The 14,909-nt window shown below is 26.4% G+C and overlaps 1 protein-coding gene and 1 pseudogene across 1 annotated transcript in view; both read left to right on the forward strand.

The window, feature by feature from the left end:
- The window catches only part of LOC113370927 (filamin-A-like), a 54,038-nt gene that overhangs the window by 22,066 nt on the left and 17,063 nt on the right, over positions 1 to 14,909 (forward strand). The window contains 1 exon segment of the mRNA XM_026611598.1: positions 12,938 to 13,263. Coding sequence (XP_026467383.1) covers positions 12,938 to 13,263 — 326 coding nt within the window.
- The window catches only part of LOC113370929, a 70,604-nt pseudogene that overhangs the window by 8,247 nt on the left and 47,448 nt on the right, over positions 1 to 14,909 (forward strand).

Below are 14,909 nucleotides of genomic sequence, written 5' to 3' on the forward strand. Positions count from 1 at the left end.
TGTAAATTACCATATTTTATTACCTTTGTTTATTTCATAAACTTTGTAAAAGTAATATTAATTCAATTTCTGTATTTCTAATTACCAATAGTTGAGTATAAAAACTATTTCCCGGTCGTTAAGTAAAAGACTTTCTCTGTAACAATATATTTACCTTGCTATTGTGCATATTTCATAAGCTGGAGCTCACGGTAGACTGCTCATGCAAAAAATGAGAAAATATTTCAGTTGTATGCTGACTTTTCTAACAATCAACGAATAAATTACATAAGTTGATGTCGTTGCCATTTTATGGCATACTTAACCATAAATACAATATTCGGAGGTAGAATTTTAATAACATAATTCGGCTGGTTTTACTTATATCCACTTCTTTTATGAAACATTTACAAATTCTTTTTAATAAATTATTCTCAATAATATGCTCAATCATATTTTGAAAATTTTCTATGATTTTTTTATGTATAAAATCGTTTTTCTATGAATAACGGATCGCGATGGGAAAATTATTATAAAACTGGGTCACTCACTCAGGAAGAACAAGATGGTAACTTGTAAAGGCTTATTAATAAGATTCTTCAATTAATTGATTTCATCAACCAATTTTGTATGTTTAATTTATTTTTTTTAGTAAAAACGTGCAAAAATATTTACTTCACAATGGTGATTAATTTAACATGTTTATGTGTATTTTTATGCTATGTAGAAGAGTATTCTAGGATTCCAGATACAGAACCGTCTTTAATATAGACATTTTCGAATTTCCTTGCTCCCAAGGGCTCAAATGGTTCCAAATTGATAAAAAAAATCTCTGAAAGTTTCAGCTCTTAATATTAACTCCAGGATAGCCCGTACTAGTTTCCTATGAAAGTTTCCTATGGAAATAACATGGGTAAAATTTCATTTGTTTATAAAGTGAATCAGAATTTCGAAAATAACATTTTTTTCTGCTTATTTTGATTATACAATAATGAATTTACAACAAAAATTAGATACATTTCATAAAATAAGTATTTACTAAGGAAGAAGAACCAATAAACTTTGGTTGGAATGCGGACTATCTTAAAGTTAATATTAAGAGCTAAAACTTTGAGTGAATTTTTTTTTGTCAATTTAAAAGCATTTGAGCTCCTGGGAGCAAGGAAATTCGAAAATATCCATATTAAGGACCACCCTAATAAATTATATTAAGTAAAAAAAATATTGTAAATATTAAAAAACATCTTTATTATTTCATACTTCTTGACGTAAAATCCTACGTAATCATCAGTGGATATGAATGATTTTTTTTCACCTATATATTTTCTAGGCATAAATTTTTGATCCGATCAAAAAATCGATAGTTCATTTTACGGAGAACTAAATATAGAACATGTGAAAAAAATTTGATAGTGATCGGATAATTTGTTTTTGAGTAATCGCTACAGCAAATTCGGAAAATGCTGATTGAATGATAGTTATACTATATACTATATATATACTCTTTAAATGGCTGTAACTCAAAAACTATTTAAGATATTGATTTAAAATTTTGGTATGTTATTTTTAAAGGTATAGCTTATCGAAATATGAAAAAAAATGCAAATTCGATTTTTGGATAATTTCACACTAGTTGTGCCCCTTAAGAGTTTATGTTTGGTTTCAGTAATTTTGTCTTCTACATAAGTTATTGCTATATTTCTGCACAACAACTTATCTCACCTAAACATTTTCTTATAATGAAATCAGTCCAATCATGCATCCATCTCGAGTCCTATTTATTCACCTGCCTGTGCTAATGAGGAAAACAAGCCGTATCTCTCGGCTTGATGCTAAAACGTTACATACAACTCCTCATATGTTATTCGGGAGCACCTGTGGAATGCGGCATTACCGTTGGGTATTTGTATTTAAGAATGGCTTACCAACACGAATAAAACACATATGAAATATCCACATATACGTTTGCGATACTCGTAAGGTGAAGGAAACGTAACCTTTCTCTTTCTACCTACACACCTCAGAAATTTGTCATTTTTTAGAACATCAATGAATCATATAAAAATTATAAAAAAAAAAAATATATAATTTCTTTTTGAAAGGATTATGATTTTTTTTCATAATGAAGGGTTCTATACTCTTTTTTTTTTCAAAGAGTCCTAGGAATTTTATACAATTTTACATTTTAAGTAAAATTGTGAAATATCCACATATATGTTTATCATGCTGGTAAGATGAAGGAAACTTGACCTTTCTCTTTTTACCTACACACCTCAGAATTTTGCCATTTTTCAGAACATAAATAAATGAATCATATAAAAATGTTAATGAAATGATGTCCTTATGAAAAGCATTATGAATTTTCTATTAATACAAATTAATACAAAGTCCAAGAAATTTTATGCATTTTTTTTAATAAAGCTAGTGTTCAAATTTACCTAATACAATACATTTAGTGTGTATGTTACACACATACAATGTAGGGAAGAGTAAAAGAAATTTAATTTAATTTAATTTTTAGAACATCAATGATTCATATTAATACATTAAAAAATGTTTCTGGTGAAGGAAACGCAACTTTTCTCTTTCTACCTACACAACTCATTTTTCATTTTAAGCAAAACTGGTGTTCAAATTTTCCTATGTTACACACAAACGATGTAGAGAACAGTAATAAAAATTTAATTTAATTTAATTATTTAGAACATCAATGATTCATATTAAAAATTAATAAAATATGTTTCTAGGAATTTTATACAATTTTTCATTTTTTATTCACATACGATAAAGAGAAAAGTTATAGAAATTTAATTTAATTAAATAAAAAACTCGTTTTCTAAAGAATTTATGAGTACAGTTGTTTATTTTAATTCTAAATTTAAAAAGAATTAAATAAAAATTAAAGCAATACAGTAAAGGATGTAAAAATAATATTCGAATCCAACAGAAATTGTCTTAGGAGTGAGGATGTAGTAAAGAAATGTATAGTTTTCTAAAACATCAATTAATCAAATTAATCGAATTAATGAATTGCATTCCTAATTTATGTCATTTTTTACAAATATAAACGACTTTTTTCCCAAAGAATTTGTCACTACGATATTTTGTTCTGAGTATGGAGAGAACAAAATAATAAAATTAAGTAAAACGGTAAAACATGTAAAAAATGTTATTCGAATCCAAAAGAATTTTACATATGTGTGTCGAAGTCGATTAAATTAATAGAAATTTGTAATTTTTAAACATCAATGAATCAAATAAAATTAATAATGCAATAAATTCCTAGATTATGATATTTTTATTACTATCTTTGCATGGTGTTCTATGTATGAAGTAAACAAAATAATAAAAGAAATTGAAATGGAAAGGGATGTTAAAAGTGCTATTCGAAATCAAAAGAATTTTACTTTGTGTGTCTATGATTAATAGAAATTTACTTATTAAAACATCAATGATTAATATTTCTATAAATATGAACTACTTTTTTCACGAAGAATCCAAAGAATTTTACGATTTCAATATTTTATTCCAAGAATCGCGAGCAATAATCACTAAAATAAAGTAGAACGTTGATATTGTAAAATAACTATTAGATGAACCAAAAATACAAAAATTTATTTAAGAAAAATTGTAACTCTTCGTAGTTTTTTACAACAGCGATAAAATGTTAATGATTAATGAAATGATTTGATGTGTTTTTTGCTGCTTTTTGTTTATTTTTATTTTGGACATATAATGAAGTGTATATAAACTAATAATTTTATTTCAAGTTCACAGAATATTATCTAACATATATTTTTGAAAATTTAAAAAACAAACAGTCTATGAATCCAAAATTGATATTAAAATTTATTTAAATTATCCGTATTGTGAAATAATTAGAAAAAAGTAATTCAACTTGATAAAACTTCTATAAATCTTTAATGTTTTGTTTTTCTTAAATTACCTTGGAATTAAACAATAAATGGTGTTCTCACTGATTAATAATCTACGTTGCTTTAATTATTACTATTTCTATTCATAAGCAAAATTTATCGGAGTATTTTTTTACATTAATTACGTAATGTTTTGAGCTTTTTCAAACATATTATATAAACAGTAATAATCTATGATTATACAATCAAAGATTAAATATTTAAATAATTAAATAAAATGATATTTATATATATATATATATATATATATATAACAGAAATCTTCAAAATATAACCTGTTCCTAAAGGATTAATATTTTGGATTCATAAGGTGTGATCGCTCAGGATTACTGGTTAAATATATATTTTTTCTTATACAAAAATTCTAAAAATTGAGTTTCAAATCTATATCTACGACTATAAGTTCTTGAATAAAATCGGGATGAAAAATATTGAAAAATATTTAAAATCCAAATTTATTAAATTTTTTGCATTGTACTGCTGCCAAATATCAGATTCTCAGTTTTCTCCACACTTGCGGCAGTTCTAATTGTAAGATACAAAGTTCTGGCAGAGTTTTACTATATCTAAGACCAAATGTATTTATTATATTATTTAAATTTTCGTATCTCAGAAAATTTCTTTCAACATATTTCAAACATGACTAAGCAAGTTCTGCAATAATTAGCCAATTTTATGCTTGATACGTTGGGTCATAATACCTATTATATTACATACCTACTAACCTGAGATTCCAGATATGTGGAATGGATTATAAGTTTGTTTTTTAGTATATTATTTTGTTTTCTTTATAAATAGAGATAATAATTACTGACCGCTTTATGGTTGAAAAATTACATAACTGGTTGCTTTGCTCTTAGCAATAACAAAACAACATTGTGGATTCAAATTATTCAAACAAGTTCACTTTTTGTTTTTCTTACATTGTCGATGATCCAGTTATACGAGTACTGATACTACATTTAATAAAATGCAAAAAGTGAAATTCTTCATCTTTTATTGATAAAGTAAATTCTTAATTACTGGTAAAACTGTTTTAATAATTCGATGATCGATTGTGATCATGAATAGTTAGCAAGAAAAATATTTAAGATGCGCAGATAAATTTTTCTTTCATAGAAAGTTTTTATAGAAATGCATTTTTCTTTTCACGTTTGTGTTATTACATTCTTAAGCATAGGTAAACAAATGTTTAGAAAATTTATGCAGATTAAGGCAAAATTTTATTCAATCAGTAGGAATCTATTTCGTTTGTAATTTTACATCAGAATTAATAAAACAAACTGAAAAATATTGAACTTTGGTATTGACTTAATCAATACTTCCAACGACAGTATTCAGAATTATTTGTGACGTGAAGACCAAAGGACCGCGATTTTTTTTTTTTTGTCAATCAAAACTTTATTTAAGTTTTACAATACAAAATTGTTGAGGATTATACAAAATAACAAATTGAATCTAAATACAAAAATATAAATGTAAATAATAAACAGAATATTACAAAAATAATATTGTAATATTATTGAAATATTAATCTTTAAAGTATATTACAAGTTCTGATAAAATCAGAATTAAGAGTTATAATCCAATTAATGCCGGGGGTGGTGAAGGAGTGCTAATTGTTTTCATTGCTGAACTTAAGAGTAAGATTAGCCCATTTCGAAAATATCAAGCAAATTGCACAGTACAAATATCAAGCAAGAGCACAGTAAAAAAAAAATCGCTGGGCACATGCTTTTTTTTCTCTTCATTTACTGCAATAATTTTGTTGATCGTAAGTTGAATAGAGCACATGTGAACAGGATTTGGCTGAAACTGAGCATTAACTACTCCCCGCAAAAAAATAAATATAAAATTCAAGTATTGAAAATTATTCTTTCAAACTTGAGAATCTCAGACGTGTAGAATTCCTGCAGCCGTCGAGTTCGCCTCTAGTCCGTCCGTGGCACCGCGCGAAGACTTGTATTACCTTTCTTACCTCAGTTCAACAAACGTTACTCCGTGCGCCAGTCACGAGAAATTCTCTATATTGATATGTGTAATTCATTCATTTATTTATTTTGGTGATAATTAAGAGAATATCTGGAACAGATGGACGTGAATTGATAGTTTTCTGTGCTATTTTAAGTAATAGTTGATTCAGTTTAAACTTGGTTTGATGTGAAACAAAAGTACGTAATTGGGTTTACTGAGTTTTTTTAGTGATTTGTGAAATAAAAGTGGACGGTGGAACGTTATTGGATTTTATAAGAGCAAGATTTGGTTATTACTCATCTGTAAGTTTTGAGGATATATTTGAAATTATTTTTTTATTTATTTATTGTATTTTCTTATAAATTACAATCTGTCTACATAGAAAGTCATTGAGTAATTAGTTTGACAAATAACGTAGAATTTTAAATGGAAAACCCAGTGGTTCACCTTTTATTAATGTACTAAAATTATATCTCAATTAAATTTTGGTATAATAAAGAAAAAAAATAAACTCAAATATATACATACAGTTATAAACAAAGTACATTACACAGACTACATACACATACATACACACACCTATTTTAAATAATATGGTAGAACAACTTATTATTGATTAGTGTTAGATCTATTAATTGCTTTCTTTTTAGTCTTATATTATATCAGTTCGTTCGGATGATAAATTTATTTATAATTTTTTTTTGTCAACAGCAAAACGTAACACACAAGTTTTGTAATTTAAATACGTTATGGTTTTAATATTGTACCTCATCTATAAAAATAGATTTCATTATTATTATAAAATAATTAGTAATAATTATTTAATTACGTAATTGAGTGAAGAATTTATGCAAATACGCGAATACTTAAGTAATATGGTCATAAATATGTCAATTTTAAATAATAAAATAGAAAATGATATATAAATTTCAATTATATTAAAAACATAAAAAATATAAGATGGAAGTTTTCAATATAATAAACTGAAATTTAAATGAATTTATTTGAAATGATTGAATTAAATGTGATTATCAATAATCAATATATTTAAGGCAAAGTTAATACTTATAATCAATATTCCTGCTATATAAAATTATATATCGTAATATTTGAACCATTTTTTCTTATAAATACACATATCTTAAAAACCAACTTTGTTCATGATACAAATTGTTGTAAAATATTTATTATGCTCTAATATCTAATGCGCGTTTATGTATATGTATATGTTTATATATATATATATATATATATATATATATATATATATACATGAAATATTTTTGGGCATCCATCTAATAAAAAAAAATCATGACAAAGAATCTTATTAGAATAGCATGTCTCTAATCTAGGTTTTGATTTATCTCAGGAAAATTACAAAATTATAAATAATAACATATTTCTAAAACAATTATGATAATAAATATTAAAAGTGGTAAAGAAAACATAACAAAAAATAATTTATAACATAAAATTTAATAATAAAATTTAATATTGAAATTTATAGACATAAGCACAGTACATGTAAAGTAATATGTACCATTAGTAACTCTCCATACAAATAATGCAGACAAAACACAATTTTAAGAAAACATTATTAGTTATTTGTATGGTAAGTTACTACATATTACTATAAATTTACTGCACTTATCTCCATACATTTTACCATTAAATTTCATGTTACATATAAACCATCTTCAGTTTTTTTTTCATATTACTTTTACCATTTATTATCTTGCTTGTTCTACCTTAATTGTTATCCTAAAAGAAAAAATCCAAGATTGGGTAGCAGCGATGTACATTTTCACTTGAAAATATAGATCAAAAATATATTTCCAATTGAAAAAAATCTTACATAGGGCACTGCGGTGTGAAATAGTAATGGGAAATCTTTCTCACTATTCTTCTCTCAGTGTAGGGATTTACCTCAGCTCATGGACCTGCCTTAGATCCATTATATATATATATATATATATATATATATATATATTAAAAATTATCTGAGGTTTTGTTTATCTTCTTCAAAATTGTCTCTTGTCTGTCCTCATAAAACCCATACTAAAACTTACATCTAATTACCATAATCCAACTTAAGCTTTGTTGTAATCTGGTTCAGATTAAAAATCAAGGATAATACGATTAAAAGCCAGCTTTATCATTAAATGTTTTTGACCTTTAAATGGATGCAAATATTTTTCCGATGGTCGGCTCTCATTACATTTCTTGTTCATTTACATACTTGCACTTCACAAACTAGAAAATAAAATGTAATAAAATATATATATAAATCTCTTGTAATGTGTGTAGTTATTCTTGTAATATGATGATCGGATTAGAAACATCATGAAACAGAAAGTTTTAATTCATTATTTAAATTAAAACCTACGACGAACTAAGCAATATAATAGTTTAGGTTTTACAATATTAAATTTGTTTTTTACGGTTCTATCTTATTCAATATAAATACAAATATATATATATATATATATATATATATAATATTTTATTGTATTTTGAAATTCCATATAACATCATCAATAAATGATGCTTTCCAATTGCTGTTAGATGAACCGAGAACATATTTCAATTTTCTTCACCTGTGTCCACAACATTTTCTTCTAATTCTAATGTTAGCTATTTTGTTCTATTTATGTTTGTTTTTCTTTTTAATAATAATCTTTTGTATTCTTTATTAAAGATAAATATTAATATTTTTAAATAGTTTTCATATTGAATAGTTTAATTCAAATCAAGGCAATCATCTACTTCTGTCTGTTTAATATTTTGTAATATTTCTTCAACAATTTATAGGAAACAAAATACGAAATCTAAACCAAAACATTTTTTTCATCTTCTTCTTTTCCAAAAATAAATCGATTTAAATAATTTTCTCTTTAAATAGTGTATTTAAAATTGATGCTCGCTATGTCGTACCATTAATGTTTTGCTTTATGTAGTATTTTTTTAATAATTTGTTAGGAAACCAATCACGAAAACATCAATATTTTAGTTTAATTTTTAACTGCAATATTTTTTATATTTTTCTTTACCAAAGATAAATATTAATCATTTAAGATCATTTACCCACTGACTAGTGCAATTGAATTTTATTTATATTTTCCTAAGACGCTCGTACAAAGTTGTTTTGTATTACAAAGAACAATGAAACAAAACAATAAAACAATTATAATTTTGCATCAGTTGCATCGACATACCGGTTTCGTGTTGCAGAAATGATTGCAGAGATTTGTTTTTGAGAAATCGCTCTTGTACACAGGATTCAGATATAATCTGAAAGACAATTCATTTCGTTAGTATACTCGTACATGTGTGAATGTTAACATTTCCTGTCCACTCTTCTTTTATTTTCTTCAACGGCCAATAAGAAGAACCTTCAAGAAAGGGCTTTATGATCATAATTTTACGGTAGGCGAGCAAAAAGTTGTATTACTTGAAGAAACTCGAAGATGTCGACGAGATATAAAAGTTGATTTTGAATTTTTAAAATAATTATACGATTGTAAATATTTTATAAATATATAATATGATATAAATTATATTAGAAGTATCTCATCAATTATCTTACAAGTTGAAATATTTTTAACTGTTGAGAATTGGACATTTTATTTTATTACTTTGTCTGAGGAGACATAGTTTCAATAGTTGTTGTTCTCAATACAATTTATAACAATTAATGGAATTAATAACATTTCCACAAAGGGGCATTTTATAAACAAATATATAAAAATTAAAAATTTTATTTGCGATTTATTTTATAGTATTTTATTGTCTGATTTTACTTCCAATTCTCAAGTTTTTGAGATTTTTTAAATTATTTATGTAAAATCATACTATATATGCATTATTTTTATCTGAATATTATTCAAATATACAGTTTTTGATATTTTATGTAAAACATGAATAGCTGAGTTTAAATTGGCGCTTATACTAAATTTAGAAAAACAATGAAAATAAATCATATAACATGTTCATATATAAATCATCAAAGCAAATTATGGTTGTATATTATTGTATATAAAATCCGCCAACTGGTTTTGAAACTATGGGCATGAAAGTCAATTCAAGTGAACTATGACTAATCTGTACCTGGAATTGTTTAATGCTAAAAGAATGCAATCTGCAATTTAAACTTTTGATACTTCAGAATAGTTTTAAAGTGAAATTGAAACAAAATTATTTGTACAATATAATCTAAACGATCATAAAGCAATTATATGATGATAGGTGGATAAAATCTTTCACCTTGGCTAAGCATGCGAAAAATTTTGAAACTTGATAAATAAAAATTTGGATTTTATAAGCTTTTTTATTACGTGATGATTTTCAACGTTATGAATTCTAAATATTTATACCAGAATTATATCAACCGTTACAACCAATAAATTAACTAAAATTTACAACTTAACAACTCAGTAAATATTTTCTGCATATTTACAGACCAAAACTACAATATATAATAATGGTTTTAATTCACAAAAAAATCAAAGACCATTTCACCAAGAGTTTATATTAAAAATGCTATACAAATTCGATATTTTATTTATGATCATATCATATATAGCTGTAAATTTTATTGAAGAAATTTATAAGAATATTCTAAAGGTCGGTAAAGTGTCTCTTTGAAGTCGTACTATAATGAGGAAATGTTGAAAGAAGTGAAAGTTCCACAATGGCCGTATAACTACTTTGTGTTACCTGACAGACGAAAATATGAACACACTTACTGTAATGATTTGTTCAATATTTCAATTCAAATATATGTACTTTCATAATCAATATATCTCCTAAGCAATCAAAATTTACTTTCATTTTTTTTGTAAATTATGCGTAATCAAAATTAATTATAAAAATTTCGCTTTTGTCCAAGTTATTTATTGTCACTTTCTTATTATTTTTATACAAAAAGTATAATAAAAAATAATAATAAAAATAAAAGTATAAATTACAGTTGCACTCTACACAATTAATGACCAATAATAACAAATAACAAATAACAAAGAGTAACCAGATTTTTAAGACGTTCGATGTTGAAATATATAAATAAATATAATACTATATATATATACATATATATATATATATATATATATATATATATATATATATATCACATACATGCAACTACATAATTTACTTTTTATGCCTTACTTCGATTGAAAATTGAAAATGCTATTTTATAATTCCTAAGAGAAATATAATAGTACAAATGCAATTAAATGAATCATCAGTTAATTAAACAAGTTATTTAATAATTCATGTCCTCATTATTAAATTGTATTAAAATACACGTGTATCTAGTACAGGAAAAGTTTTATAATTTCATTCAATTATGCACCATTTATAACACTTTTTTAATTAATATGTAATACTGAACAACTCGCATCGCTTATTAATTTAATCACACCTAGTAAATATTAGAAATGATACAGTTTTATTATACTATTTGCAGAAAGTTCTTGGTATGGAATACTTAATTGAATTATTTTATTTATTTGAATATATTTAAATTTGATGTTAATCTTTCTTGGCAAATATGATACACTCGCAAAAAATACTTAAATTGATAATATTAATAATAGGTAGTACTACCCTAAGGCAGGTCCGTGAGCTAAGTTAAACTACAACTCGATTTAAGGAAGAAGTGGTGTGAGAGTTTTCCCATTTCCATTTCACACCGCAGTGCTGGAGATGGGCTTATTTTCACTTGGAAACATTTTTGATCTATATTTTCAAGTGAAAGTGAACATCGCGCTGCCCGATGTCGGATTGCCAGATTTAAATTGATATACTACAATAAATTATCTCTTATCCAGGAAGAATTTAATACTTAATGCATAATAGAATTATTTATCTAAACATACTTAAACCTAGGGAATGCAATACCGATGGAAAATTTCAATAACGGTATATCGGTAATTTTTCATTTTAAAACCGGAATACCGGTAAATTACCGGTATTTTTATTATCTTAAATAAACGTAAACAAAATTGAAAGTTACTAGTACAAATATAAAAAAATGCATATACAACTACAACTATTTTCAACTAAACAATAAAAACAATAAAATAAAATAGTTTATTTTTTTAAATAATAATTTAACAAAGTTATATCCAATTTAATTAATTCATTATCACTATCGAGTATATTGAGTACTTTTCACCAAAAACAAACTCATGAGTAAGAAAGACCAAAAACTCATAAAAGATCATATTACATTATTATAATTAACTGTATTGTCTGTGCCCAATGTGTTAAATTAGCATAATCTCCCATATTTTAAAAAAATATTTTTTCTACACTAATTTAAGATCGGATACTTTGTCTAAATAAATAAGTTACTATAATAGTTGAGTATTGTTATTTAAAACAATGTGATGCTTCTATAGTATTTTCAAACTTCGAAACCTTATCGAAAAATAATATTTTATAATTGTAATAAGAAGCAAAAATATTTAGTAATTATCATAATTATTATGTATAAAGTTAGAAAAAAATAAAGATTACGCAGAGGTAATCTGTATGATATAAAATATTTTGGCGCAAATATCACTTAAAAAACCGTTACATTTTTACAAAAGATGAAACAAACATCATTATCTATCAGTCCAATTCTATTTATTGTAACACGATATGAAGCCCTTAGTAAAGCAATAAATATTCAGTTTAATGACGAGTTGAGATAATATTTGGCATTTGTTTATCCTATAGAATCACTTGAAGATATAGCTGTTTATGCGATTATGGAATTTAACGATAAATTTAAACTTTAGTGTATTATGTATCAAATAGCGCTTATAAAAAATACTGAAAATACCAGTATTTTTGGGGAAAATACCGGTAAAAATACCGCCGAAAAATCGGGCGGTTTACCGGTAATTCGGTATACCGGTAAGCCGGTATTGCATTTCCCACTTAAACACTATGTTTATCTTTGTTGCCAAACATAATACATTCGCAATGCATTTTAAGTAGTAAAAATATTTAGTACCTTATTGTATACTATTATAAGTCTACTATCCTATTTCCAGGAAGTCCTTGGCACGTGGCCGTGATGTCAGCACCAGGCGGCGGCGGCGGTACGACCGGTCCGTCAGCCTCGCCCGCATCCCACATGCAGTCGACGACAACCGGCTCCGTCCTCGGTGACTCTACGCGTCTCGTACCGGCAAATGCTCCGGCAGTTTTTGAGGTCCTCTCTCCGCCTGGGATGCCTCTGGTATCTAGGTCAGAGGTCGGCGTTAATGTTTTGTCACCAAGCAAAAGATCTGTACCGGTTAGAGTACAAGATGGATTACACAAAGGCACTTACAGATTAGAATTCGTGCCGACGGAGGTTGGAACACATATTATTGAGGTAAGGATGAAGGATGGTAGTCAGAAATTATTCCTGATTTGGAACATTAATAATAACTAACTTCTTGTAGGGGTAAGTTATAGTAATAGCAGAAAATCATAATGCGTATGTGATACCCCGCATTACGTACTTAATTCGTTCCGGGACAAAGTTCCTTGTGCAAAATGTTTGCTATGCGAAACTCGTTTTTAGATACAAGAAAATTAAATTAATTCGTTCTGTAGTTTGAATTGTGGTAAAAAATTAGATATATCTTATATATAAAAATGAATCGCAAAATGTGTTGGTAAACGCATAACTCAAGAACGCCTGGACCAATTTGGCCAATTCTTTTTTTTAAAATGTTTGTTGATGGTTCTTACGGCGAGAAAAAATCGAATAATTGCCGAAAAAGCCCTAAAAACAGCTCTTTTCTTTTTCACATACGAACATTTTCTAACTAAAACGTTGAATCAATTTGAACTTTATTGCTATTATATAAAGTTCATATTAAATCACAAGCACCCACTGTATACTCCTTCCAAACGATTATTCGGATTTTGATAAATCTTTCTGAAGTTTGTTAAGGAAATTATCTAGGATGTATGCGATTATAAAGTATTGGGATGTATGTGCAATATTGTAGAAATAAATGGAGAAAATTGCAAAAAAACGACATGTAATTGTTTGCATTGACAACAAATGAAAACTATCATCTGACAAAAATTACAATTTACTTATGAACCTAAATAATATTAGAATATGTATAATAAATTTATGATTATGAATAAGAAAAATGAAATGTCTACATTATTAATGCCAAAAAGCTTAAATATGAAATTAAATAATATAAGATACAGTATATGTATGGCAGATTGAATGATGCACCTATGCACAGGATATGACAATATAATTCACGTAAAATATGAAATTAAGTATAATCAGTCAATATTTATTGTTTTTAGGGTAAACGACAAATATTAGTATTTAATTAAAAATTGTAGACATGGGTACAGGACAACGTCTGTCGGGTCATCTAGTTCTACATATAATTAAGACAGTCAAAAAAATATTACTGATTTGCGAAATAAGTTTTATCAGAGTCGTATTGCTTTTTTTAGCTTCTGAATTCTTTAAAGAAAACTGTCGTAGTTTTCTCTAACAAGTATATTTCACAGTGGAGCGAAGAAAATTTCAGGTCCACTCTTTGAATTAATTTGAGTAACATATGTTTTTTGACTGCCAGCGATTCAGTGCGTTGTGTGAAGCAAAGTTCGTTGTGTGGAACGTTTGAGACCACGCACGTTATGCGGGGTATCACTGTATTTACGTTTGAAAGTCTTCTGAACATTTTGGCATACCTTAGAAAAAAAAAGTGGGTGTATGTATGTGTGTATATGTGCAGTATGTATGTGTGTACATATTCAAAATTTGTCAACGATTTCGAGTCCACGGATCAATCGATTTGAATTATTCATAGAACATTTGATGCCTGTTGATGAGGAGACGTGCTGATCAGTTGTTGACATAGACATGTCCAGCTTTAGAAGACACGATGCAAAAAGTGCGATTTTTAGCAATTTAATTTCTTCACAAATTAAGAAAAAAATTAATACAAATTAATTTTGTACGAAAAATTCCAGCAATTTGCTTTAATGCACTATGCT

This window comes from Ctenocephalides felis, unplaced genomic scaffold (assembly GCF_003426905.1).
Source record: "Ctenocephalides felis isolate EL2017-DRISC unplaced genomic scaffold, ASM342690v1 CF-g0.4_SCAFFOLD_01492, whole genome shotgun sequence".
Lineage (NCBI taxonomy): Eukaryota > Metazoa > Arthropoda > Insecta > Siphonaptera > Pulicidae > Ctenocephalides > Ctenocephalides felis.